Source organism: Narcine bancroftii, chromosome 2 (genome assembly GCF_036971445.1).
Source record: "Narcine bancroftii isolate sNarBan1 chromosome 2, sNarBan1.hap1, whole genome shotgun sequence".
In the NCBI taxonomy this organism is placed as follows: domain Eukaryota; kingdom Metazoa; phylum Chordata; class Chondrichthyes; order Torpediniformes; family Narcinidae; genus Narcine; species Narcine bancroftii.
In genome coordinates, this window is record NC_091470.1 from 47,241,702 (window position 1) to 47,268,973 (window position 27,272).

Consider the following 27,272-nt stretch of genomic DNA (forward strand, 5'->3'; position numbering starts at 1 on the left):
GCGGGTCCCTGGTCAGCGGCGGCAGCCGTTGAGGTCAGGGCTTGGGCCTGGTTGGATGTTGCTTCGTGAGGTACGGTGAACGTCATTGCGGTGAGGGTGGGTTGTAGTTTGCATGCTCAGCGTCTGCCCTGTGACGTCAGGCGCTGCTGCGTGGTGAAGTCCTCATTATCATTGGACGAGAGCTCTGAGGAAGAAGAGTTTGAAATGAAGAGTGGCGATTGGGCTTCACATAAGGCACTGTGTTTGATGGCAGCCATTTTGGAGTGACAGACTACAGTAAAGTGGCCATTTTTAAGGCACTTCTGGCACCTTGGCTTTTCTCGCCGGGCACTGGGACCTGCTGTGTTTGTTCCTCCCACAGATATAACACTTTGGGGTTGCATCGGGCAGCACAGTGGCAGTAGTAGGGTAGAGGGAGGGCATCCTACTCACATCAGAGTGTGGGGTCCAGCCCCGAGAGTACATGTCCATACTTAAGACCGCAGCCTCCATCATCTCTGCGATCCAGATCACGTCCTCTAGGTTTTCTCCCCCGTGCTCTAGCAGGCACTGCCTCACCTCATTCGATTGGACCCCAGCCATGTAGGCATCCTGAATCAGATCATCTGTGGTCTCTGCAGCAGTTCTGTCTGTGCAGGCACAGTTCCTGCCCATTGCCCTTAGTGCCTGAATATAAGCTCTACAGGAATCACTGGGTTGGTGCCTCCTTGTAGCAAGGTTGTACCGAGCATAGACCCTGTTCACCAGTCGCTCAAAGAACCCTTTCAGCACCTTCATGGCTGCGGCGTAAGTGGCCGCGTCCTGGACACTCTGGTAGACTCTCGGGGACACCATAGTCATCAATATTAGTTGTCGATGGTTGTCCTCGATCACGGCAGGGTCAGAGAGCTGTATGTTTCGAAGCATCTCACCCAGTGCTTAAAGTCATTTGAGGCTGTAGTTGTCTGTGGGTCGATGTCGAGGTGTTCCAGCTGTAGCATAGGCTCCATCCCTTCAAAAAAATTTTTTTTTTTTTAGTTAATAAAATTGTAGTGCACATTGAAAGAACCAAAGACTTGTTGATCCAAACCAAGGCTTTTATTAACTAAAAGACTGGAGCATATCACAAGTTGGTCGACCAGTCCAGAATGACCTGGTCTGTCAAGGAGCAATCCTTTAAGACCTGCCAGTCGGTGTGGCTACACTCTCAGCCAATCACAGTCATCCTACACTACAATCTGTACATATACACATTGGTGATAGAATCTGTACTATCACACTGGAGAGGGTTGGTATTCTCCTACCGACCACTACTCCATCACGTGACTCCTAGGTGCTGAGTGCTCTACTCCTGCTTCTATTTTCTTGTACATTGTTTAATTTTAGTTCCACGCTTCCCCTCTGGAACCTAGAATGCACTTGGCACCTTCTGCCATCATCAGTCAGGAGACAGCTATGTGAATAATTGAAACTCAGTTAGCATTGTCAGTGGCCTGAAGTGCACATTCCAAGTGCTGCAAATGACGTAGTAAGTGCTGGATAAAAAAATTAAGTCCTTGAGAAATGGCCTCAGCTGCTATGTGAGATAATGGTCAATGGTTATTTATTGTGAGGTATCTATACATGCTTCAGTATTGTTTTTAACCAGAAATTTCATTTTGATTTCATCATGGATTCATTTATTTCCTGTACAGGGAATAGAAGTCACATTCAGCCTTTGAACCCTAGGTTTAGCTCATTCAGGTGAAAGGATACATCTGAAAAGCAGCCAGGTTGTTAGAACCAGGTTATCTCCAACAGACATCAAGACAGTAGGCATAGGTAGCCCTTGAAGAACGTCTTCAGCAGGTCAAACAAACCTTCCAAGAACTTGCTTGGTAAAAGTCGCAACATTGAAGGGGGAATCTTTTGAAGTGTAAGTTTAGAAGCCTCACAGTATTATCTGGTACTCCCTTCAAGTTCACATGCTTGATTTGGTGCTGACAGTATTCTCTGTGCCCAACCCCTCTTCATTGAGCTGACGTCGAGTTTGAAGCACAGGCCTAATGGGCACCTTTTTTCCACTGTGCCAAGCATTCATTGATTTTGTTCCAGCAATTCAGACTGTTAAGATTTTATGTTAATTTATTTCATTGTTAAGTAAATGGAAAATCTCTGTTAAGCATAAATGCCTAAAACATAAGACTGTTTGGGTACAATGTGTTTGTAAATATATTGCATGAATATCAGAAGGTGGTAGGTAAAAGCTTTGTTTGAATGATCAATATTGAAATATAAATTTATTTTTTTTTACTATGTTCTCCTGTGCATTTCTCAGAGGTGCCCCATTTAAACTATCACATGACTTGGTCATTCCTGTTCTAGATAATACCATTCAATGCCACAGAGTGTTTAACTGTGAACCCCACCATTCTTCTAGATTTGTTCTTGCAGAATCTGTCCCTGATGGGTTAGTTTATGGTGAAAATGCTACAGAATATCAATCAATATACAACTCCTGGTTAAACCTAATTAAAATGGCAAATAGAAGCCTGGACATTGCCTCATTCTATTGGACTCTCACTGGAAGTGATATAAATGTGACTGATCCTACCTCCAAATATGTAAGTAAATCGCTCTTGTTCAGCTTGTATCTGGCTGTGTTCATTACCTGGTATTGTTCCTGAGCCTTATTGAAATATAAAATTAGATTAAGTCAAAATTCAATTGATTTTACTGAGATCCATAATGTCAGTGCAGATCCTTACCCCAACAAATTTTGATCTTCCGTAATCCATCGTGAGACCAATTGCACTTAATAATAGGGTTTTGGATTAAATTCCTTTATGCCGCTCATAAAAATAATTACCCCTTTATGAAAGAATTTTAGACTAGTGTACTTTTATATTAGCAGTCTAAAAACTATACTGAATGACAATATAATTCCACCACTAGGTTGCATTAACAACATATTCTCTGATCCTCATTTAACAAAATAAAACATTACTTTATAATGGTTTTTGACCTTTGCTGTGGAGGAACTTGGCTATTACAAAGGAAGCAAAAACAAAGATGTTTTCAGGAGATCCATTAATGTGATGAATTTAAGCAGCTTACTTCCATCTGTCTTAATGCTAATGTCTCTTCTCTGCCATATGTCAGCTCAGTATTGCCAGTACAGTACATACAATCTGATCAAAGGGCCAAATGACCTTTACCTTGCTGTGCTTTTTTTTAACTTGTGCTGCTATAGGGTGAAATCATACTTGAAGAACTGGGAAAATTGCCATTAAAGAGCGTCAGTGTACGTATTGTATCAAGTTCAATGAAATTCCCACATCAATTTTCTACTGACCTTGAAATCTTGAAAGAGAAAGGTGAGAACCACCAATGCTTGTCATCCTTTATGCCTCAGTGAAAATTTGTCAATGAAAGTTTGTTACAGATGTATTACGAAATACAACAATCCTATAATTAGTTTAAAAGAATACTGGATTCCGATAAAGAAACAGAAATTGGTCAAAATAAACTAAACCTCTGTAAATGGGAAAAATGGATGAACAACCTGAGTCATCCATTTTCATGAAAGTGCCATTGCAGTGTTCTGTCAGTGTTGACAGGTGGAGGACCTGGTTTACGGCACTGGTGTGGTTGTGAAGCTGGCAGTGGCATCGTCTGGCCTCTTGCTGATTAACTCAATAGGGAAGCCAAAGGACAAGCATGCTTCCCAACTTTCTGATTGGGTGACATCCCTGCTGAGCCCATACAATATAAATCTCAAGGTTCAAGGTTAATTTTATTGTCACAAAATAATATTTAAAAAATATAATCTACATGATATACTTCAACTTTTGTCTGCTGTAAGGCTTGGACAAGCATTGCCCGGTGTTCCTAAAAATAAGAGAAAGAGAAGCAAAAGATAGTCCCTTCACTGGGTATCCGTGGATTCACCTCCAATGCTCCTGCAGCATCTGGACAGACTACTGATCAAACCAATGGCAGCTGGAGTTCCAGGTCCAAACCTCCAATACAACCAGGAAGCTTTCAATGCCCAAGGCCCTTCAGAAACCTTCTCAAATCCTGGTTCTCATGACCCAGTCTCCAGCAGCCCACAGCCTGTGTGAGTCCTTCGTCCACAAGTCATCAACCATTCGCAGCCTGTGTGGGTCCTTCATTCACTGAGCCACTGGCTGGTCCACAACCATAGTCAGTATGGGCCCTTCTCTGTAGGGTCATATCCCATGCTTCTCCTTCTTAATGCAGGGTATTCTCCCATTTCTGGTACCCTGAGCTGGTTTGCTGCTACCCTAGAGTCTGGAACTCCTCTTAATATGCTGCCAACCAGAGGTTCCATCATCTTGGTCACAGACATCTGTAGTTGCAGACCATTTTGTATGAAGCTGTCACATAGAACTGGGCAGTAGGACCCTGCAAAGCAATGCTTTATCTCCACTCCCTGCTCTCCCGGTTCCTCACCGGTGGCAAGACTTCCATATAACAGTTCTGGCAGCAGCGCTTTTTTTGCTAGCATAGCAGTCTCTTCCAAGTGGATGGGGAAAACTGCTTGCCAAGAGAAAAGGTAAATGGAATTTTTTTTAATTTGTCATTCAATTCTAAAGTACCTCTCAATACTAATCCCAGTTTACAGCAGTGGTCTGTAGCCTTTCATACCATAGTGATTTACCTATCTCGGCTGCACCATTTCATCAGATGCAAGGATCGACAATGAGATAGACAACAGACTCGCCAAGGCAAATAGCGCCTTTGGAAGACTACACAAAAGAGTCTGGAAAAACAACCAACTGAAAAACCTCACAAAGATAAGCGTATACAGAGCCGTTGTCATACCCACACTCCTGTTCGGCTCTGAATCATGGGTCCTCTACCGGCACCACCCACGGCTCCTAGAACGCTTCCACCAGCGTTGTCTCCGCTCCATCCTCAATATCCATTTGAGCGCTTTCATCCCTAACGTTGAAGTACTCGAGATGGCAGAGGTCGACAGCATCGAGTCCACGCTGCTGAAGATCCAGCTGCGCTGGATGGGTCACGTCTCCAGAATGGAGGACCATCGCCTTCCCAAGATCGTGTTATATGGCGAGCTCTCCACTGGCCACCGTGACAGAGGTGCACCAAAGAAAAGGTACAAGGACTGCCTAAAGAAATCTCTTGGTGCCTGCCACATTGACCACCGCCAGTGGGCTGATAACGCCTCAAACCGTGCATCTTGGCACCTCACAGTTTGGCGGGCAGCAACCTCTCTTGAAGAAGACCGCAGAGCCCACCTCACTGACAAAAGGCAAAGGAGGAAAAACCCAACACCCAAACCCAACCAACCAATTTTCCCCTGCAACCGCTGCAACCGTGTCTGCCTGTCCCGCATCGGACTTGTCAGCCACAAACGAGCCTGCAGCTGACGTGGACTTTTTACCCCCTCCATAAATCTTCGTCCACGAAGCCAAGCCAAAGAAAAAGATTAAAGTGCTTGGGTAAATACTTGATGTGAGAGATATTGTACCTGCCTTCCTTCAGGATGGGGAAAAAAAATCTTTGTCAAGTCCCCTTAGTAAAATTCCTTCCTCCTACCCTAAAACCTATGTCCTCTGGTTAGAAACATTTCTGCTAAGGCAAAATGCTTCGCTTTCTACTCGACCTTAGCCTTTCATAATTTTATAGTAGGTCCATTCCTTCAATCCAAAAAAGACAAACCCAGCCCTATCCAGTCTCATTTGACACTGACAGAAACATTTCACCCCAGGCAACACCCTCAGCAAGGCAATACCATCTTTTTCTAGAGCACATAACCTGACTATTGTTTGTGTAAATGAATCAGGACCTCTCTGATCTTAAATTCTCTGACCCATCTTACAAAGACAAAATTCTCTCTGCCTTCTTAACCACCTTGTTCACCTGCACTGCCACTTTCAGGAATCCTTGAGCATGTCCACTCTAGACTTTTCATATACACTGTTCCTCAATACCTTCCAGAGTTTTGCCATTCATTGTAAATAAGCTTGTCTTATTAGTCTTCCTAAAATAAATCATCTATCATTTTTAGGATAAATCTCCCATATCACAACCCATCTTGGAGTGAAACCTTAAAGTCTGCATATGCAGTGATTGTTGTAAATGCTGAGTTTTTCCAATATTTCTGTGTTTTACTTTTATCACTACCCATCTTGCCAACTCATCATTATTATTCTTTAACCAAAGATTAACCTCAACATTATTAACACCACCACTAATTTTTGTATCATCTATAAACTTACCAATCATATGTCTTGCACTTGCATTCAAGCTCAGGTCATCAATGTATAAAGCAAGCCACAAGGATTCCATCATCGATCAGTAAATCAATGTTACCTGCCTTATTTTACCTAACCATTTCCATTCCAAGTTTGGCCATTTGGCCTGAAATATGTGAACTCAAATCTTTTGAATAGTACCCATGTAGAACCTAGTCAAAGTCCTTATAAAGTCCATGTTGGTCACATAAACTACACTATCCTTTTTGACACATTTAGTCACATCTGCAAAAAAATTGATTTATTTGTCAGGCATGATCTCCCCCTTAACACAACCAGCTTTTCTTGATTAATCCTTGATCAATCTATGGCTTTCCAAGTGTAAGTTAATCGTGTCTCTAAGGAAATTTTAAAATAGCTTTTCTATCAATCGCAATAAACTTGTAGAGCTGTAGAAGAAATTCTCCTTGAATAAACATACCATATTTACTGTGCTTCAAACATATGGCACCTTCTCTGTAGCCAACAAAGATATGCATTTGAAAATGTAAATTTCAAAACTAGTGAGCCCTCAGATCTTTAATACGCCCTAGTTGGAAGATGAATTGATATCCCTCAAGCTTACATTGGGCTTTGATGAAATAGTAAAAAGGATTGTGCTTGAATGGGGAGGGGTGTGGTGGTGGGTGGTTGTGGGCTATGTGATTGGACAGCACTGGAAAAGATCTCCAGAGGCAATGCCAGCAATTGTCTAGGATGCAAAGGCCAGATGTTCAGCCAGAGGAAGGCATTAGAATGTAGAATTGGCATTCACTCTCTGCAAAACCATTACATCACTGACTTTGTTAGTAAGTTTAATGATGTCATCATTGGAGTTGGCCAATAGTGAGTGAAGTGCTTTATAAGTACAGGGTCTGGAAGGAAGGTGAGGGTTTATAAGGGCAGTGGTTGTATTGACAATAACCACACCAGCAGTGCGAGTATAAGACACCTCTAATAAACTAATATGTACACTAAGAGGTCTTGTCTCTCTGCAAGACAAACCTGGAAGGCTAGACTGTCGCTCTGGACTGCTTTATGTACAAGGTCACTGGGATGACCCCTGGTGACCTAGTGGTGTAATTACATATCACCACATTCACCTCCCCTTAAAAAATTGTTATTTCCCCTGCCCCCCCCCCCCCCCCCCCCCCCACCGTCCTCCTTCCCTTGTTTGTAAGTTCATAAGTCCAAAATTTTTTGTGGCTTCCGTTGCCTTCTGGACCTCCTCGGTAGTGTTATAGGGGTGGGGAGTGCGGTCTGCCTTTCGGCCTTTCTTGGTGGAGGTGTGGGAGTGGGAAGTACTGGTTGGTCATGTGGCCGTGTGGGCTGGGGATCCTCTTGTATGGGATTAGGTCCTGCCATCAAGTCTAGGGTGGTGATATTTTGTGCGGCGGGCATACCCAGGATCCTGATTTCCAGGGTGGGTGGCATAGTCCTCTGGGGTGACTGGATGGACGACTGTTCTAGTGACTGCTGCTGCGTTCCTTGTTGATCCGTAGACATCTGTGTTTCCTCCGTGTGTTTCGTACATCCGGTTGACTCGAGATCCCTGGTGGCCACCGAGTCTTCTCTTCCATCTGGGAATGTGACGAAGGCGTACTGAGGGTTCGCGTGCCTCAACTCCACTTGATCCACCACTGGGTCCGCTTTGTGGGGTCTGCAGTGCTTCCAGAGGAGAACAGGTCCCAGTGTCATCATCCATTTAGGCAGCACTGTGCCCGTCGTGGGTTTCCTTGTGAAAGAAAAGATACGGTCATGTGGGGTCATGTTAGTGGCAGTACACAACAAAGAACGTATAGCATGTAGGGCTTCTGGCAACACTTCTTGCCAACTAGTAACAGGTAGGTCGTTTGTTTTTAAAGTCAAGAGGACCGTTTTCCAGATAGTAGCATTTTCCCTTTCAACTTGTCCATTCCCTCTGGGATTTTAACTTGTAGTGCGGCTAGTAGCAATCCCTCTCTCGTGCAGGTACTGCTGTACTTCTGTGCTCATGAATGCAGCACCCGTCTGTGTGTATGTAGTTCGGGTACCCAAATATGCTGAAGATGGGTTGGAGGCATTTTATAACAGTGGCTGCTGATCCATCAGAACATGGCATTGCGAAGGGGAAATGGGAATATTCATCTATTACGTTTAGGAAATGGACATTTCTATTATTGGATGGGAGAGGGCCTTTAAAATTGAGGCTGAGGCGCTCAAAAGGTTTGGTAGTTTTTATCAGGGTGGCTTTGTCTGCCGGTAAAATTGCGGTTTGCATTCCGCACAGATGGGGCAGCTCTTGTTCACTAACCTCACTTCCTCTACTGAAAATGGGAGATTTTGGGTTTTAATGAAGTGAAACAGTCTAGTGACCCCGGGTGGCCCAGCTCATTGTGCAAGCTCTGCAACTGGGACATGTGGTTAAGGATGGTACAAGTGCCTCTGAACAGCGCGTCCGGGGGCTCGTTGAGTCTCCTGGGGCGGTATAGAATGTTTTTTTTTAAACTTTATTTAAAATTTTATGACATGAATAAAATAAAAATTACATTTAAAGAAATAATAAAAAATAAGATAATAAAAATTAGAATACTACATCATTAAACTACACAAATTAACCCCCCCAATAATTATAACACAACATTAATCATCTAATTTAAAATTAGTCCAACCCTTCACCCCAAAATAAAGAGTGAAGAATTAATTAACAATACTGTAAATAAAATAGAAAAAAATCCCACTTACAAAAATAGGATAAAACTTAACAACAAAAAAAAATCAATACTAAAATAATACCCTTAAACATATATTTAAATCAAACATAATACATGTATTTAACAAATGAAATCCACTTTAAAACTAAGTTCAAATATTAAAATCATATATCAACCACATATCTGTTATTCAAAAAAATCATAATTAATAATACATAAATACAGAATTTCCATTAATACCAAGTTTCCTTTATAATTCATCGAGAGAACAAAAACATCCCTTAGAAAAACAATCAGATAAACTTTTTATTCCCTTCCCCTCCCCTTATATAAAAAAAGAAAAAAGTTCAAACTCTTATAAAATTCTCCATATTCTTCATTTATAACATCTTCAAAATTCTCTATCGAAATTAACTTAATTTTATTAAACTCTTCTCCCTCAATGTATTTGTACTTAATTTTCTTCTTTTTCTTCTTATCACCTTTCCCCTCATCTTCCTCTTCATCTAATTCAACATCCTCAATTTTTGACTTATTATCTTCTGTGACATCATCCTCTTAAAAAAGAAAGAAAAAAGAAAAAAAAACCCAAAAAAAAGAGAAAAAAAAGGAGAGAAAAAAAACCTCCTAATTCCCTCTCAATTACAATCAGAAAACAAAAAGAGTTAAAAAAAATTATTTATTTTAAAAAATAATAATAAAAAAAACCTTCACTTCTTAACCCAAAACTTAAAAAGAAAAAAAAACAGGTCGGAGGTCACAACTACCTCCTCCTGTTTAAACCACCCAAAGCGGTAACTCCCCCAAAATATTGGGTGTGAGATAACTCACAGGTAGCTGATGACTTCTGGAAACTAGTGCCCACCCAGTTCCCTCTCCCAACTCCCATTTCATTAAACTATCATCATTATTTAAACTATTTAAACTCTTCTCAAAAAAAATATAAAAGATTTATTTTTTTTAAATCAACGTTACCACTTCGATGAACATTGCTTCCATTTCTTTTAAAAAAAACTGGATCCCACCTTACATCTCTACTCTCTTTGGAGACCTTGAAGGACTACATCGTTCCTGAAACTGCATGATTGGTAGAGACTGAGCAAAGTCCATAACCTCTTTAGGATTGTCAAAGAACTTTGGCTAATTTCCATCCTAAAAAATCTTCAGTACTGCAGAATACCTAAATGTTCCCTTATGTCTTTTTTTCCACAACCGTTCTTTCACAGAATTAAATTCGCGTCGTTGAAACATAATTTCTTGACTCAAATCTTGATAGAAGAAAACAGGATTATTCTGAACCATCAAAGGAGATCTATTTTGCTGGGCATTTCTAATAGCCATACGTAAAATTATCTCTCTGTCACAATAGTTTAAACAATGGATCAAAACAGATCTTGGATTCTGTCCTGAAAAAGATTTTCTTCTTAAAACTCTATAAGCACGTTCCAGTATTAAACCTTCAGGGAATTTATCCTGTCCTAACACTCGTGGAATCCATTCAGTAAATATTTTTCTTGGATCTGGTCCTTCTATGCCTTCTGGCAAACCAACAATTTTCACGTTGTTCCATCTAGATTGATTCTCCAAATAATCAACCTTTTTTGCTAAATTTTTATTTTGGATCTGCATTGTTTCAATTATTCTATTTTCATCTTGCAGTTGATCCTGTGCATCGACTAAACCTTGATCACACATTTCAAATCTTTCAATGGTTTCAAGCTTAAAAGCTCCATTAATGACTTCCGCCATCGCATTAATCTTGGAAATAAACAGGTTCACAAAATTAGCTAAGTGACTCGATACAGATTATATCTTATCTTCAAGATCCTTAACAGACATTTCAACAGAAGTAGATTCAGGCATAATGGGGTCTTGCTGTTCCTTAGAGACCACGGGATCTTCTGTCCCTTCCCTTAATTTAGTATCTTTTCTAGCAGTTTGACTTCGTATAAAAATCCCTCTCAAAGTCCCCCCAGCAATGCCAGGAGACTGAAGATCAGGGTTATCTTTAAGCCAAATCTCTTTAATCATCTTCACTGAATCGATGTCTGGAAAAACCGTTGTAATTGAAGATGCATTTTGCAGCGCCACCTCTATAGCAGTCAAATGACAACTCTTTAACTCTCCAGCTGGTGGCGCCCCAGCTGATTCAACTGTCAAAGCCTCAGCAACAACACCTGCAGTGGCCACCGTGCGAAATACTGGCACCCGTCCAGCCCCTTGTTCTGAAAGCTGTTGAGTGGGACCTTCAGAGAGCCTCACCGGCTTAAAACGAAGCTTCAATGCCGAACTCTGCACATCCTCCTCTGGATCCATTCTATGTTGAGACCTGACTTCTTGTAAACAAGTAGGCTCAGACAATTTCAGAAAATGTAGTGTTTTAACAGTCTGTTGATATTTTCTTTTACCTTTTTTTTGCATATAAACCATTAGGCACTAATCCAACACCTCTTATTATTTATAAACTTTTAAAAGAACTTTAACGGGCACTTAAAGACAAAACAATAAATCAGAGTCAGGAGAGGTCTGGAAGGCACGTCTGTTCCCTACGCCATCTTGCCACGCCCCCCGGGCGGTATAGAATGTTGTAGTTAAATGTAGACAATTCTATCCGCCAGTGCAGGATTTTGTCGTTCTTAATTCTCCCCCTGTTCTGACCATTGGTCCGTGACGAGGGTGAAGTGTTTGCATGCCAGATAATGTCGCCAGTGCCTTACTGCTTCCACAATAGCTACGGCCTCCTTCTCTACTGCTGAGTGTCTTACTTCTGACCCTTGTAGGGTTCGCGAGAAAAAGGCCACCGGTTGTCCGTCTTGGTTTAGGGTGGCCACATCAGATGCATCCATTTCTACTTGAAATGGGATCGACTCATCTATGGACCGCATGGTAGCTTTAGCGATATGATCCCTAATGTCCCTGAATGCTCTGGTGGCTGCTGGGCACAGTGGGAAAACTGAGGCTTTTATAAATGGGCGGGCCCTGTCGGCGTAGTTGGGGATCCATTGGGCGTAGTAAGCGAACAGCCCCAAATACCTTTTTAGTGCTTTCAGTGTGTGTGGCACTGTGAGGTCTAGGAGAGGGCGCATACGGGCTGGATCTGGGGTGAATTCCCGTTCTGCACTATTTAGCCCAGGATTTGCAACTTCCTGGCACTAAAGACGCATTTGTCCCTGTTGTATGTTAGGTTCCTTTCCTCGGCTGCCTGAAAGAAGCGTTTTAAATTCATGTCATGATCCTCCTGAGTGTGGCCACATATTGTCACGTTGTCTAAGTAGGCGAACACCGCGTTCAGTTGGAACTCATCTACTATTCTGTCCATTTCTCTCTAAAACAGGGACACTCCATTGGTGACACCGAAGGGAAGTCACAGAAATTGATATAGCCTGCCGTCTGCCTCAAATGCCGTGTAAATGCGATCGCTGTTTCTAATGGGCAGTTGGTGGTATGCTGCCTTCAGGTCTATGGTGGAGAATACCTTACACTGCGCAATGTTGTTGACCATGTCTGCTATGCGTGGCAGGGGGTAGGCATCTAGTTGTGTAAATTTGTTGATTGTCTGGCTGTAATCCACTACCATGCGCAGTTTTTTTCCTGACTTTACTACAACCACCTGGGCTCTCCAGGGTCTGGTGCTCTGCTCTATGATGCCCTCCTGTAGTAGCCTGCAGACCTCTGTCCTAATGAAGGCTCTTTCCCTCGGGCTGTACCTCCTGCTCTTTGTGGCTATTGGTGTGCATTCTGGGGGTCAGATGTGTGAACAGCGGAGGGGGTTCTATGTTCAGGACAGACAGGGTGCAGTGTTGTTTCTTCGTAAGGCGTAGTGGGGAGTGAGGACCTGTTGTGCACTATTGTAATGTTTTCTAACTGGCACTGAAAATCTAACCCCAGTAGTACCGGGGACACAGAGGTGAGGGAGTACTAGTAATTTGAACCCTTCATATTTTGTGCCCTGGATTCCTAGAGTAACCCTGCAAAACTGTTTTACCTCAGCCGCAAGGCTGCTGGCTGCTAACAGGATCTGGTGCTCACTCGGGCATTTGGGGAGGGCAAGGCGGTTGACTACCCCCTGGTCAATAAAACTTTCAGTGCTTCCACTATCTATTAAGCAATTTACCCTCACATCATTAATTTTGATGCATACAGTGGCGTCAGATAAATTGTGTGGACTCGCTTGATTCATGCGTAGGGAAGTAAGTCTGGCGTGTCCTTTGTCTCTTTCCATCCAATAGTACTTGGGTCATATTCATCTCCTGAAGATTTGTCCTCTGCTCTGTAGCATTTGTCCAAGATGGCCGGCTGCACATGGCATTCTTCTTTCCCACCTCTCATTAGCATGAGAATGGGCCTTGGCTGTAGCCTTGAGGCTTTCACAGTTGGAACAGACATTTTCTCTGGCAGGGCAGAGGGCTCTGGGGTGCTTTCTTTACCCACAGAAAAAGCACTTGGGACCCTCAAGGTGTGCTGCTGCTGTGGATTCCTGTGAGGCAGCATACTTTTCTTTTCGTGGGGCTAGAGAGTCCGGCAGTGTGACTTTTGTCCCAGCCCCAGGGTCCTGTGAGTACTCCTCCAATTCTTTCTTGGTGCTTTCTAAAGCTTCTGCAATAGTCTCTGCCTCATCTAGCCCCACCATTTCTTTCTCCAGCAATCGATATCTCGTCTCAGTGGACCGTATCCCCACAACAATTCTGTCCCTAATAAGGTCCTCCGCATACTCCTGAGCTGATACTGCTTTAAAATTGCAGCCTCTCGCCAGGTCTTGCAGAGAGAGTATAAAGTCTGTGGCAGACTCCCCTACTTGTTGTGACCTGGTCATGAGTCTGTACTGGGAGGTGGAATTCACTATGCCCCTTACTGTAATGCCTCTGTAAAATGCTCATTGCCTCTTGGTTGGACCTGGCATCCTGTATAAGGGAGTAAGGGTGGTCTCCCAGCTGGGCTAACAGCAGCATTAATAGCTCTTTATCCGATGCCTCAGCACCCTCCACGTAATTCAGAGAGCATCTCTGCCAGCGACCAAAGTGTGTGCCGGGTCCGGGATTTCTGGGGTCGAATTCCAGCCTGTCTGGTCACAGCACATGGCTAAGCCGCAGTCTCTGGTCCCTTAGGTGTAGCAAGGGTGGACCCTGGGGTACTGGGAGCTGCTGCTGGGGGAGTGACGGTAGCGGTGTCTGCTTTCCCTGGCTCTGGAGTGGTTGGGAATTCTGCACATACGTAGCGATCGGGAGCACGACTTGTGGAGATCCTTCCACCCGCACTTGTAGTGGCCACTTTCTGATTGGACCGGGGTTTAGAGTCGGCGGTGCCTGTACTGGCGAACCCACGGGCAGGCAGGGCTCTTGGCCTTTTCTTACCTGCCCTATCATACTTCTGTGGACTTCCCTGCATTCCACCATGATTTCAGTACAGCGGTTCCTCGCCATCTCTGTCCTCGGAAGCACATGGGTGCGAGTCGTCCCCGGATTCCATTCCTCAGGAAGAGTCTCCAGGTGGTCGCGAATGCGCGTTGGAGCAGAAGCAGCTTCTATCATATTAGTTTATTAAATTGTTTTGACAATAACCAGAACAGCAGTGTGAGTATAAGAGAGCTTTAATAAACTAATATGTACACTAAGAGGTCTTGTCTCTGTAAGACAAACCTGGAAGGCTAGACTGTAGCTCTAGACTGCTTTATATACAAGGTCACCGGGATGACCCTGGTGACCTAGTGGTGTATTTACATATCACCACAGTGGTAAAACTGAGTCATCATTATGCCAACAGATATTAATAAATAGACAGGGCAAGAGGCCAGAAAGAGTCATTCACAAGGAGTTAGTCTCAGCTGAAATCATGTTACATGCTTATATTACCTGGTCTTTGGGGTATGGGTGAAGGATGGGGATCAAATGGATTTCAGATATTTAAAAAATGTTCAGAAGAAACGGATTCCAAGCATTGCATGCATGTGGAATGTAGAATGAATGGTGATCTAGGGAATGGATTTATGGGCAGAATATTCTGTGATCTCAGGATGAGAAAGTTGAAAGCCATATCCTGTTCCTAAGACCTGAACCCAGGAATCCAAGCTGAGCACTCCAGTACCAGGCTGTGGAAAATGCTGCAATGACAAATGTGGTGCCTTTGGATGAGATACTAAACTGATGCCAAGTCTGCTCCCTCAGACGGACATCAAAAAGCATCCTGGTCAATAACTGATTATTGCCTGACTATTTGTGTTATCTTGCTCTGCAAAACTAGTTGCTATATTTTCTAAATGTGCATTCACAACAAAACTTTATTTGATGTAAAATTCATTATCCTCCATTTTCCTTGCAAGATAAAATGACACTGTTGCCATTGACTTCGTAATTACCAATTTTTTACCTCCTAAGTTAAGGACAATTTATAGTCGCAAACTCTTTCTGATAATTATGACAAGGTTTATGGAGGCTGGAACCAATGTGAACGTGGAGTCAATAAAGTCATATATTTGTGCTGATTAGTTTATTTATTTATTGGAGATGTAGGACAATTCATAGAGCAAGCAACATCTAAACATTTCTTCTGCGATCCTTGTTCTGAAAGGTTATGGCATCTCAGAATCAGAGTCAGGATTTATTGTCATGTCATTCGAGCTTTGCAGCAGCGTCATGCAGCAAACATACATATTGTAACCATCTTACGACATTACAATAAAAATAATAGTGCACGAAAAGTGAGGCAGTGTATTCAGAAATCTGATGGCAGTGGGGAAGAAGTTGTCCTTGTGCCTCTGGCTGCTCGTCTTTGGGCTCCTGCACCTTTTCACCAATAGTACCAGAGTGAAGAGGGCATGGCCTGGGTGGTGGAGGTCTTTGAGGATAGAGGCTACTTTTTTAAGACACTGCCTCATATAGATGTCCTCGATGGAGTGAAGTCTGGTGTCTGTGATGTCGCAGGCCGAGTTAACAACCCTCTGGAGTTTATTCTTGTCTTGAGAATTAGCGGCTCCATACCAGGCAGTGATGCAACCAACCAGAATGCTCTCCACGGTCTACCTGTAGAAGCTTACGAGAGTCTTCAGTGACATACCGAATCTCCTCAGACATCTCACAAAGTAAAGCCGCTGGTGAGCCTTTGTGATTGCATCAACTTGGAGCACCAGGACAGATCCTCGGAGGTGGTGACACCCAGGAATTTGAAGTTCTTGACCCTCTCCACTATTGAGCCCTCGATGAGGACTGGGTTGTGCTCCCCTAACTTCCTCCTGAAGTCCACAATCATCTCCTTGGTTTCATTGACATTGAGCACATGGTTGTTGACATTACACCATTCAAAGAGCTGAAGTATCTCCTTCCTGTACGCTTCCTCAGTGTCATTTGTGATTTCTGCCGACAACTGCGGTGTCATCGGCAAACTTGTAGATGGATTTGGAATTGTGCCTGGCCACACATCTGTACACATCTTTCTTTCTGCTACAATATAATTTGGTAGCTTTTATGGCAATTTATTTGGAGAGCAATTTTCTTAAACTGTTGAATTAAGAAATAGTATGGAATGGGCAAAAATAGAGCTGAACAGTAATTAATTAACAACAATAATATGGATGAATAATCATCAACCTGAAATTTTAACTTTGTTTCTCTTTCCACAGACACCCATTTATCTTCTGATTATTTTCTACATTGTCTGATCCTAACATAAAGGAAACTTCTTTTCAAACATTTTAGCCATTGTTTTTGTCCAATACAATTTTAAAATAAAATCATGCAACATTGGAACTAATGCTCCACATTTGAAATAAATATTTTAAATTACAGGAATCCACGTCAGGAAAGTGGATTTTCAAAAACTAACGAGTGGTGTGCTTCATTCAAAACAGTGGATCGTTGATAACAAACATGTTTATATTGGGAGTGCTAATATGGATTGGAGAGCTCTAACTCAGGTAAGCAAAACTATTCTGTTGTAAAGCCTTCCTGAAAAAGTAAAAAGATTTGAAAATCAACTTTCATTGTCAGTTCCCTGCAGTATAGGAACATAAATGCATCAATATTTTAACAATTCATATTAATTGTGACATAGTAAAACAACTTAATATTTCAAATGTGAAGGAAAACCTCAATCTGACAATGCATTGATGTCTTTTGAATCAGACTGATGATTATTATCCCATTCTGGACTCCTCATGTAAAGCAGATCTCAGAACATCTAAAATATAAAAGTCAACTATCAGCGGAAATATTGTAAAACTAAATCTGTAATTATAAGGGAGATCTGACTTCTTAAGTACATTATCCAAAATAGTAATTGCTATCTCTTTTCTAGGTCAAGGAATTGGGGGCTGTGATTTACAATTGCAGTTGCTTAGCCAAAGATTTTGCCAAAATATTTGAAGCGTATTGGAGTCTTGGACTGCCAAATGCCACCATTCCCACACCATGGCCATCTTCTTATTCCACAAAGTTTAATAAAGAAACGCCTCTTGATGTAAATCTGAATGGAACTGCTGCCAAGACGTACTTTTCAGTGAGTTGATATACATTTTTATTTTAATGAAGTTAATGGACAAAACAACTGGTGAAATGGAAGGGATTGGTCTCATATTAACAAGTGACTTGAAGGTATATTTTTTCAACTGCTATATCGGGAGGCAGGCCCCTCCAGCCCGGGTAAGAAACCTGCATAGGAGAAGGCCACTCCGATATAAAACCTACGACCCAAGGACCTCACTGCCACATCCCAGCTTGCTTGGCCACGGCACACGAACCATGGGTGTAAAGGGTGGGGCCAGTACTGCGCACACTGCACTCCACCTAAAAGCTCCTTTGCGCAGGCCCGAGGACATGTCCACGTCCTCCCCCTCCTCGTCCTCCCCCTCAAAAGATGCTCACAAACTCAAGCTAGCATGCTGGAACATCAGAACCATGCTAGATAAGGCTGACAGCCACCGACCTGAACGTCGGTCTGCCCTCATCGCACATGAACTCCTCAGACTTGACATCGACATAGCTGCTCTCAGTGAAGTTCGCGTTGCAGATGTAGGCAGCTTCCAAGAACGCGGTGTGGGCTACACGCTCTACTGGTCTGGCAAGCCTATGGATGAACGACGCCTATCTGGTGTAGGCTTCATGGTCAAGAACTCCATTGCCTCCAAACTCAAAAACCTCCCGACAGGCCACTCGGACCGGATCATGTCCATGCGACTCCCCCTTCAAAACAAGCGTCGCATCACCCTCATCAGTGTCTATGCTCCAACCCTCCAGGCGGAACAAGCAGAAAAGGACAAGTTCTACACTGATCTGTGCAACCTCATTCAACACACCCCTACAGCCGACAAGGTTGTCATCCTTGGCGACTTCAACGCTCGCGTCGGCAAAGACTCAGAGACCTGGCCAGGAATCCTGGGCAAGCATGGTTTTGGCAAGTGCAACGACAACGGGCGCCTCCTGTTGGAGCTCTGCGCAGAACAGTGGCTTGTCATTACAAACACCCTTTTTCAGCAGAGGGACAGCCTGAAGACTACCTGGATGCATCCCCGATCCAAACACTGGCACCTCCTGGACTACGTCTTGGTGCGAGAAAGAGACAAACAAGATGTGCTCCACACCAAGGTCATGCCCAGCACGGAATGCCACACTGACCACCGGCTGGTTCGCTGCAAGCCAAACCTTCACTTCAAGCCAAAGTCCAGGAACAGTAAAGCCCCCAGAAAGAGGTTCAATGTTGGAAACTTGCAGTCAGACGAAGTGAGAGGAAACTTCCAGGCAAACCTCAAAGCAAAGCTCGAGGATGCAATCCGCCTCACGGACTCGTCCCCTGAAACCCTCTGGGATCAGCTGAAGTCTGCCATACTGCAATCCACTGAAGAGGTACTGGGCTTCTCCTCCAGGAAAAACAAGGACTGGTTAGACGAAAACAACCAGAAAATCCAGGAGCTGCTGGGGAAAGAAGCGAGCTGCCCACCAGGCTCACCTTGTAAAGCCATCCTGGCCAGAGAAGAAACTAGCCTTCTGTCGCACATGCAGCCATCTTCAGAGCAAACTCCGGGAGATCCAAAATGAGTGGTGGACTAGCCTTGTCAAACGAACCCAGCTCAGCGCGGACATTGGCAACTTCAGGGGTTTTTACGAGGCTCTAAAGGCTGTGTACGGCCCCTCACCCCAAGTCCAAATCCCGCTGTGCAGCTCAGACGGCAAAGTCCTCCTCAGCGACAAGATCTCTATCCTCAACCGATGGTCAGAACACTTCCAATCTCTTTTCAGTGCCAACCGCTCAATCCAAGAATCCGCCCTGCTCCAGCTCCTTCAACAGCCCTTAAGGCTAGAGCTGGATGAGGTCCTCATCTGGGAAGAGACATATAAGGCAATTGAACAACTGAAAAGTGGCAAAGCAGCAGGTATGGATGAAATCCCCCCAGAGGTCTGGAAGGCTGGCGGCAAAACTCTGCATGCCAAACTGCATAAGTTTTTCAAACTCTGCTGGGACCAAGGAAAGCTGCCTCAGGACCTTCGTGATGCCATCATCATCACCCTGTACAAAAACAAAGGGGAGAAATCAGACTGCTCAAACTACAGGGGAATCATGCTGCTCTCCATTGCAAGCAAAATCTTCGCTAGGATTCTCCTAAATAGAATAATACCTAGTGTCGCCGAAAATGTTCTCCCAGAATCACAGTGCGGCTTTCACGCAAACAGAGGAACTACTGACATGGTCCTTGCCCTCAGACAGCTCCAAGAAAAGTGCAGAGAACAAAACAAAGGACTCTACATCACCTTTGTTGACCTCATCAAAGCCTTCGACACCGTGAGTAGGAAAGGGCTTTGGCAAATACTAGAGCGCCTCAAATGCCCCCCAAAGTTCCTCAACATGGTTATCCAACTGCACAAAAACCAACAAGGTCGGGTCAGATACAGCAATGAGCTCTCTGAACCCTTCTCCATTAATAATGGCGTGAAGCAAGGCTGCGTTCTCGCACCAACCCACTTTTCAATCTTCTTCAGCATGATGCTGAAACAAGCCATGAAAGACCTCAACAATGAAGACGCTGTTTACATCCGGTACCGCACGGATGGCAGTCTCTTCAATCTGAGGCGCCTGCAAGGTCACACCAAGACACAAGAGCAACTTGTCCATGAACTACTCTTTGCAGATGATGCCGCTTTAGTTTCCCATTCAGAGCCAGCTCTTCAGCGCTTGACGTCCTGTTTTGCGGAAACTGCCAAAATGTTTGGCCTGGAAGTCAGCCTGAAGAAAACTGAGGTCCTTCATCAGCCAGCTCCCCACCATGACTACCAGCCCCCCCACATCTCCATCGGGCACACAAAACTCAAAACGGTCAACCAGTTTACCTATCTCGGCTGCACCACTTCATTGGATGCAAGGATCGACAACGAGATAGACAACAGTCTCGCCAAGGCAAATAGTGCCTTTGGAAGACTACACAAAAGAGTCTGGAAAAACAACCAACTGAAAAACCTCACAAAGATTAGTGTATACAGAGCCATTGTCATACCCACACTCCTGTTCGGCTCCGAATCATGGGTCCTCTACCGGCATCACCTACAGCTCCTAGAACGCTTCCACCAGCGTTGTCTCCGCTCCATCCTCAACATTCATTGGAGCGACTTCATCTCCAACATCGAAGTACTCGAGATGGCAGAGGCCGACAGCATCGAATCCATGCTGCTGAAGATCCAACTGCACTGGGTAGGTCACGTCTCCAGAATGGAGGACCATCGCCTTCCCAAGATCGTGTTATATGGCGAGCTCTCCACTGGCCACCGAGACAGAGGTGCACCAAAGAAAAGGTACAAGGACTGCCTAAAGAAATCTCTTGGTGCCTGCCACATTGACCACCGCCAGTGGGCTGATATCGCCTCAAACCGTGCATCTTGGCGCCTCACAGTTCGGCGGGCAGCAACCTCCTTTGAAGAAGACCGCAGAGCCCACCTCACTGACAAAAGACAAAGGAGGAAAAACCCAACACCCAATCCCAACCAACCAATTTTCCCTTGCAACCACTGCAACCGTGTCTGCCTGTCCTGCATCGGACTTGTCGGCCACAAACGAGCCTGCAGCTGACGTGGACATTACCCCTCCCTAAATCTTCGTCCGCGAAGCCAAGCCAAAGAAAAAATATCGGAATGAGTCCTCGGGCCTTTCTTAGTCCATATTCTATAAAGTCTTGGTGCTTGAGATACATCTTTTTGTAAAATACAGATGTCGTGAAAGGTGCATAACTAAGGGGTGTATCTAAGGCTAGCTTACTGCACCTTTTCCTGATTGTCTTTACTCTGTGCTTCACTTTGTAAGTATAGCTGTAAATCCTGTACTGAATGTATCTGTTGAAGGTGTGAGGTTTAACAGTAGCTTCCTTGATTGAGGGGCTAATATGTGAAGCTCTTGTGGAAAAAAAGGAGTTAAATCCTGCTTCTGTAGCCGTAAATCACCTTTTGGAATAAATCCCAATTAAAGTTGACTAACAGAATGAAAAGAATAAACTCTGGCCCTAACAATGAAGAATTTGTGTCTCGCATGGATAAAACAGAGCAGAACTGCTTTGCGATAGAGACCCATGGAATCACTTTGAAAAACAGCATGAAGAATTATCTAAATATTTTGGCCAAAAATACTCTGCTCACAATATTGCTTGAAAAGAAAATTGATAACTTGGTTAATAACACAGTTGAGTTTTTTTTAGAGGTGGGGGAACTTATTGTTGCACATTAGCTGCATTTCCCACTTTGCAACAGCATCTGAATTTTCTAAGTATTTTATTGATTGTAAAATTCTTTAGAATTCCACAAACGGGACAAGAAAGAATTGTTATAAATATAGACTTCTGTTTTTGCAGCCTCTGACACTAAGAACAATTGTTTTATGCAAGTTGAGAAATAATTTTGGTATGTTGGAAGGCAGAGGTGGTTTAGACCTGTGGGAAAAAAAAAATGTGGTGACCCAATTTTGCACAAATTCTTAATCTATTAGGCCTGCTGGGTCAAGTCACCTTTCAAAATTCTCTGGGAAAACTTTTAAAGCTTTCATTGAAGCTAGTTTACTAAATCTGCCTGATCAATGGATATGCTGAGTAAAACATTTTACCAAAGGACTAAGCACAGAACTTTAGTCACAAGTCAGAGAAAACAATTAAAAAGCTGAATCCTTTCCATGTCTGTTTGAGGTAATGCAATGCTGGCTAGCCTTACCTTGGCAGACGTTCCAAAGATTTACATTTCTAAGCAACAGATTTAGGATCCATAAATTCTGTCAGTAACTTCTTGCCCAATAGGCAGAATATTTTCCCAGGAACGTAGGAAGCCTGAGATGGTTTAGATGTTCAAAATGGAGGCGCTGTTGGAACTGCTGTAATGGTTGTCTAACCACTGGTGTGGACATAGGAGAGTGGGGACCAGAGACACAGCACTCCTCTGTGGTGTTCTACTGCTCAATAGTCATGCTGATGGCCCCTGTATAGGCTTTAAACAGCCTGTTAAAGAGGCCAATGGATTTTTTAAAAACATCTTGGAAACCGTGGAGTCTATGCCCAAGCTCATGCTTTGCAGTGGATAACAATATGTTGTGGGCTCTTGGGGATTGGCAAAAGGGTGTAGTGGACTAGACTGGGAGAACATACCCTGCTGAGGAGAAGAAGCTGGGAGATGAGCCTACAGGAGAAGTGACCACAGCTGCAGACCAGTGAGGGGCTCAGCGGTAGAAAGACCCACACAGCGAGCTGATGGAGAGTGGTGGCTGAAGGACAAACCAGGCTGTGTGTTGTTGGAGACTGGTATAGGGACCAGTTTTTGAGATGAGAACTGATGAAGGGGCCTCAGCCACTGAAAGATTCCTGATTTCATCATTAGTTTGGATCTGGAAGCTTTGGTTTTCCAATGGATTGAACCGGAGACCGTGTGGCTGAAGGGCTAGGGGAGTGTTGGAGGTAATTCCACGGATATTCGGTGTCTCTGAAGGAACTCTCTTTTGCTTCCTTTTCTCTTTTGTTGGGAGTGCCGGGCAATGCTAGTGGCACCTCTTTGTATGCCTTTACGGCAGGGAAATGTTGATGTACCCTTTGTATTATTACATTTTTGTGCATTAGTTCATGACAATAAAGGAATGTTGGATTAAGAGGCAATTATGGAGAGAAGCAGTCTGGTTGCCATGTGAACATCAGCAAGGGCAGACTAGTTGGATCATATTGCTGTTTTGGGCTGCGTATTCTTTGTAAACTACAGAGATCTCTGAAAAAGATTATGGTTGTGCCATTCCCACTCTCATCAATCTGAATCACCATATCCACCATGTTGATCACAAACTGTTGCAGACTGTTCTGAAATATAGAGCTTTGGTCCCATTTATAGTGTCCTTTACTGTTTCATTCATTTTATTCTATCTCAATTCCTCCAGTGTTTCCTTCTCTATTCCCCCATTTATCTTCCCTCATCTCCTCACTCTTGTTTTCTGCACCCCTTCAATTTCCACTTCTATTTCTTTTCCTTTTTTTTTGCAATTCACTCCTTTTCCTTTGCTTCCCAACTTTATCTCCAGTTCTTCCTCCCTCTTTTTTCTTCTTACCCTGTTCATATTGCTCTTCCCCCTTTTCTTCATTTTGCTTTCATTTATCGAGGAATATTGAGGAGCACTGATAACTAGTGTAATTTTGCAGGTCAAAATGGTGAAGCTTTTTATTGTTTCTCAGTGGGATTCATTCATCCAAGGAGATGTATTTAAAACATGATCAAGGATGTAATTTATAATTGGTGCACCATGACTATTGGAGCAACATCCATCCATGTTGCACAGAAACTAGAGACCAATTCTAAATAACAATGAACAGTCACTGAATTGAAATTGGAATTTAAGAAAACGTTTCAGGTACTAACTGAAATTGTTGATTTATCTAGAGTTCTCCTCCAAAGATGTGCCCAAAAGGCCGGACGACTGACCTTGACGCTATTCTCAGTGGCATTAATGCTGCAAAGCAGTTTTTGTACATTTCTGTCATGGAATATTTTCCAACATCACGTTTTCTAGAACATGTACTGTAAGTAACATTAATTACTAGCAAATCAGTGTTCATATAATTAAAATCCTATATATGATCATAAATCTTGCTTTCTCATATAGATACTGGCCACCTATTGATGACTCACTGAGGAGAGCAGCTATTGAGCGTCATGTTTGCATCAGATTGTTGGTTGGTTACTGGAAGCATTCAGATAAATCCATGCTGGCTTATCTCCAGTCATTGCAGGCTCTAAGGAACATCAAGAAAGTCCATTTTGATGTGGTGACTAATATATTTTATTAAAAAGTTACTACCTGCCTCAATAATGTATTCATTCAGTTTATTTGTTAATGGGATGACAAATTAAGAATTATTTTTAAATAAATAACTCATCCTCTGAAACAAGGTCGATCAATTTAATCCAAAGGCTGATGAAATATTTAGGATGTTGTAGTGCAGAATATTTGAACTTCATTTCTCAAAAATTAACATTGTATGGATATGTAATTATTTCTGAAGATTTTCTTGAAGTTGCACTAGGCTTTGATTGTTTTATGCATAATTTGCAAAAAATATAATATAATATAAATATCCTTTTGTAGAAGCTTTTCATTGTTCCTATTGGGAAGTTTAGCAACATTCCATATGCAAGAATAAGTCATTCCAAATACTTCGTAACAGAAAATATTGCATATATAGGTAAGAACAATCCTTTTTCCAAAGATTTTATCTTAACCATCAATAAATGGGAAAAAAAGCAAATAGTATAATAAAGCATTCTACAGTAACTCAATAACAAAAATAGTTAAGGATAATATTCATGTAATCATGTTGTTAGGTTTGATTGAAATAAAGCACAAGTAACACTTAACTGTAATAAACAATGGGTAACAATCCTCAGTATCTACACTTTAAAATGCATTAAAAAGCGAAAACATTAGTTAAATACTCAGAAAAATTCAAACCTGAATTTGGTACGCTAGATTTGAAATAATTCCATGTCTTATTCCTACATTGTTGAAGTGATTGGATTCCAAATGCAATATTCTTTATTGTAAAATAATATTATTGGTTTCCAAATTGGTGTCTAATAGTGTTTGTACTCAGATATTAGCATGGACTAGATGGGAGTGTATGTCCAAGTAGCATGCATGTCATTTGGAAGTTATGGTGTTTCTAAGGCTTTGTTGTTCTTGCCCTTGGTGGTAGGGGCTGTAGAAGAAGAAAGTGCTCCTATAATAGTCTGGGTGACTTGCTGGAGTAAATCTTGAAGACTGAAATGCTGCAGACAAAGTGTGACAGTGATGGAAATAGTGTAAACTCTGCTGGTGACTTCAAGTTTAATTTAAGTGCTGCAGCTTATGAATATTTAAGAGTCTCACGGTTAGTGTGGTGGTTAGCTGTTACACTGTCAGCGATTGGGGTTCAAATCTGGCGCTGTCTGTTCTTTGTTTCAAGGTGCAAATATATTTTCATTCATTAAAAATATTATATTCCAGGTACTTCAAATTGGTCTTTCGACTACTTCACTTCTACAACTGGTGTGGGTGTGATAATAAATCAGACTTCACGAGCCAAAGAAGAGGCTAACAATACTGTTCACCATCAATTAAAGACTCTCTTTCAAAGAGATTGGAATTCCAACTATTCCAGAACCTTGAATGATTTTAAAGATCCTGTTTTATGTACAAATAATGGATTAAAATGATGTTTTGCATGTGCTTTATGATAAAAGACAATAAGAACCTTTTAAACTCAGGAGACATTTGTCTTTCACACTCCTTTTAAATTCAGAGGAACTAAGAGATGGAGGAGTGTGGGAGGCAAAGTCTCCTGGTGTTAAAGTGCAGTGCAGGAGGCTGAGGATCCATGAGTTATTAAGCTCTTGTATATTAGAGAACCATAAAATATTACAGCACAGAAACAGGCCCTTCTATTTTTCTGCCTAGTCCCACTGACCTGCACCCAGTCTATAGCTCTCCATCCAAGTGCCTGTCCAAATACTTCTTAAATGTTAAAATTGAGCTTGCATTCACCACTTCCACTGGCACCTTGTTCCACATTCTGAGTGATTTATCAGCCAAGTCAGATACTTCCAATCTTTGTAGGTATATCTACCTCTATCTCCCAGAAAATTGCACGTTGGACCCTATCAACGGACCACTGGAAGACCAATCTTAGGCAGCATTGGGCAAGTAGTTGAAGATACTTTTAAGATTTTCTGGGAGGATTCTGTGGTTCTAGGCTAGTCAGCAAGCTTTATGTGGTGAGACAGCTGGAATAAGATTCAGGGATAGAGTTTGGGAAAAGGTGACTGGATAATTGGGGATAGCTCTTGGGAACACGTAGGTGGCAATGGCTGGTTGATACTACACCCTTGGAGAGATCGCTCACAGCTGAAGGGTTGGGAAAGGCAGGGATCAGGAGGGAGTGTGCTTGAATTTCAGTGAAAAAGTGAGGGTCAAATGGGAAAGTAGATAGGCATCTAAGGGAACTGAAAAGATATGGGAAAGATGGCAGCCAGGGAAACTGAAGGAGGGAAGGATCAGATGGGGGAATGTGAAAGGATGCAACAAAATTTTGAGTCCCTGTGTGTTAGTTGCTTCAGTGTGCCTATGAATGCTTATGTGTGTTTGTAATAGTACATATTCTATCACCAATGTGTATATGTACAGATTGTAGTGTAGGATGACTGTGATTTCCACCCATCTTGGGTGGAAATTGAATTAAGTAAAATTGAAGAAATTGTACCAAAAGAGTATAATTGGGCTGCATATTCTTTGAAAAATACAGAGATCTTCTTCCATTAAAAACACCATTAATTAATCCTCTATTAATTTTTCCAAAAGATCATCCTTTTTTTAATATTTGGAACAATAAAAAATTATTTCAATAGCATATACCTTATTACAAGAACAAGCACCTAAAATAGGTTTGTTAAATTCAAAAGAAAGATGGGAACAAGATTTAGATAATAATTTGATTGGCTGAGAGTGTAGCCATGCCCACTAGCAGGTCTTAAAGGGTTGCTCCTAGCCAGACCAGGTCATTCTGGACTGGTCGACCTACATGTGATACGCTCCAGTCTTCTAGTTAATAAAAGCCTTGATTTGGATCAACAAGTCTTTGATTCTTTTGATGCACTCTACAGTGTTCTGCTGTGTATCCCCTGCTACATGTATGTATGTATGTATGTATGTATGCCCTGCTGTGTGTTCTGCCAGGTGTGAATGTAAGAGAGAGGGTTTACATGTGCGTATATTTATTAGCCTGTGCTGCAGAATCTGATCTTCCATTGCTTTTGGATATCCCTGTAACTTCACTATGACCTCACAGTCAAGAAGATGTGCAATGGCCACAGGTCGGAAA

At 42.6% G+C, this 27,272-nt stretch overlaps 1 protein-coding gene across 7 annotated transcripts in view; it reads left to right on the top strand.

Annotated features, from left to right (window-relative positions):
* The window catches only part of LOC138753496 (5'-3' exonuclease PLD3-like), a 62,802-nt gene extending 35,777 nt beyond the window's left edge, over positions 1–27,025 (top strand). For 5 of the 7 annotated variants that reach the window (XM_069916577.1, XM_069916576.1, XM_069916579.1 and 2 more), the window contains 8 exons: positions 2,399–2,582; positions 3,212–3,335; positions 16,714–16,841; positions 17,222–17,422; positions 23,800–23,939; positions 24,023–24,185; positions 24,506–24,602; positions 25,403–27,025. In XM_069916577.1, coding sequence (XP_069772678.1) covers positions 2,399–2,582; positions 3,212–3,335; positions 16,714–16,841; positions 17,222–17,422; positions 23,800–23,939; positions 24,023–24,185; positions 24,506–24,602; positions 25,403–25,611 — 1,246 coding nt within the window. In that variant the 3' untranslated portion in view covers positions 25,612–27,025. The remainder of the gene's footprint in view (positions 1–2,398; positions 2,583–3,211; positions 3,336–16,713; positions 16,842–17,221; positions 17,423–23,799; positions 23,940–24,022; positions 24,186–24,505; positions 24,603–25,402) is intronic. The other 2 variants (XM_069916581.1, XM_069916582.1) reach the window with 2 other exon arrangements.
* Positions 27,026–27,272: the final 247 nt, after the last annotated feature.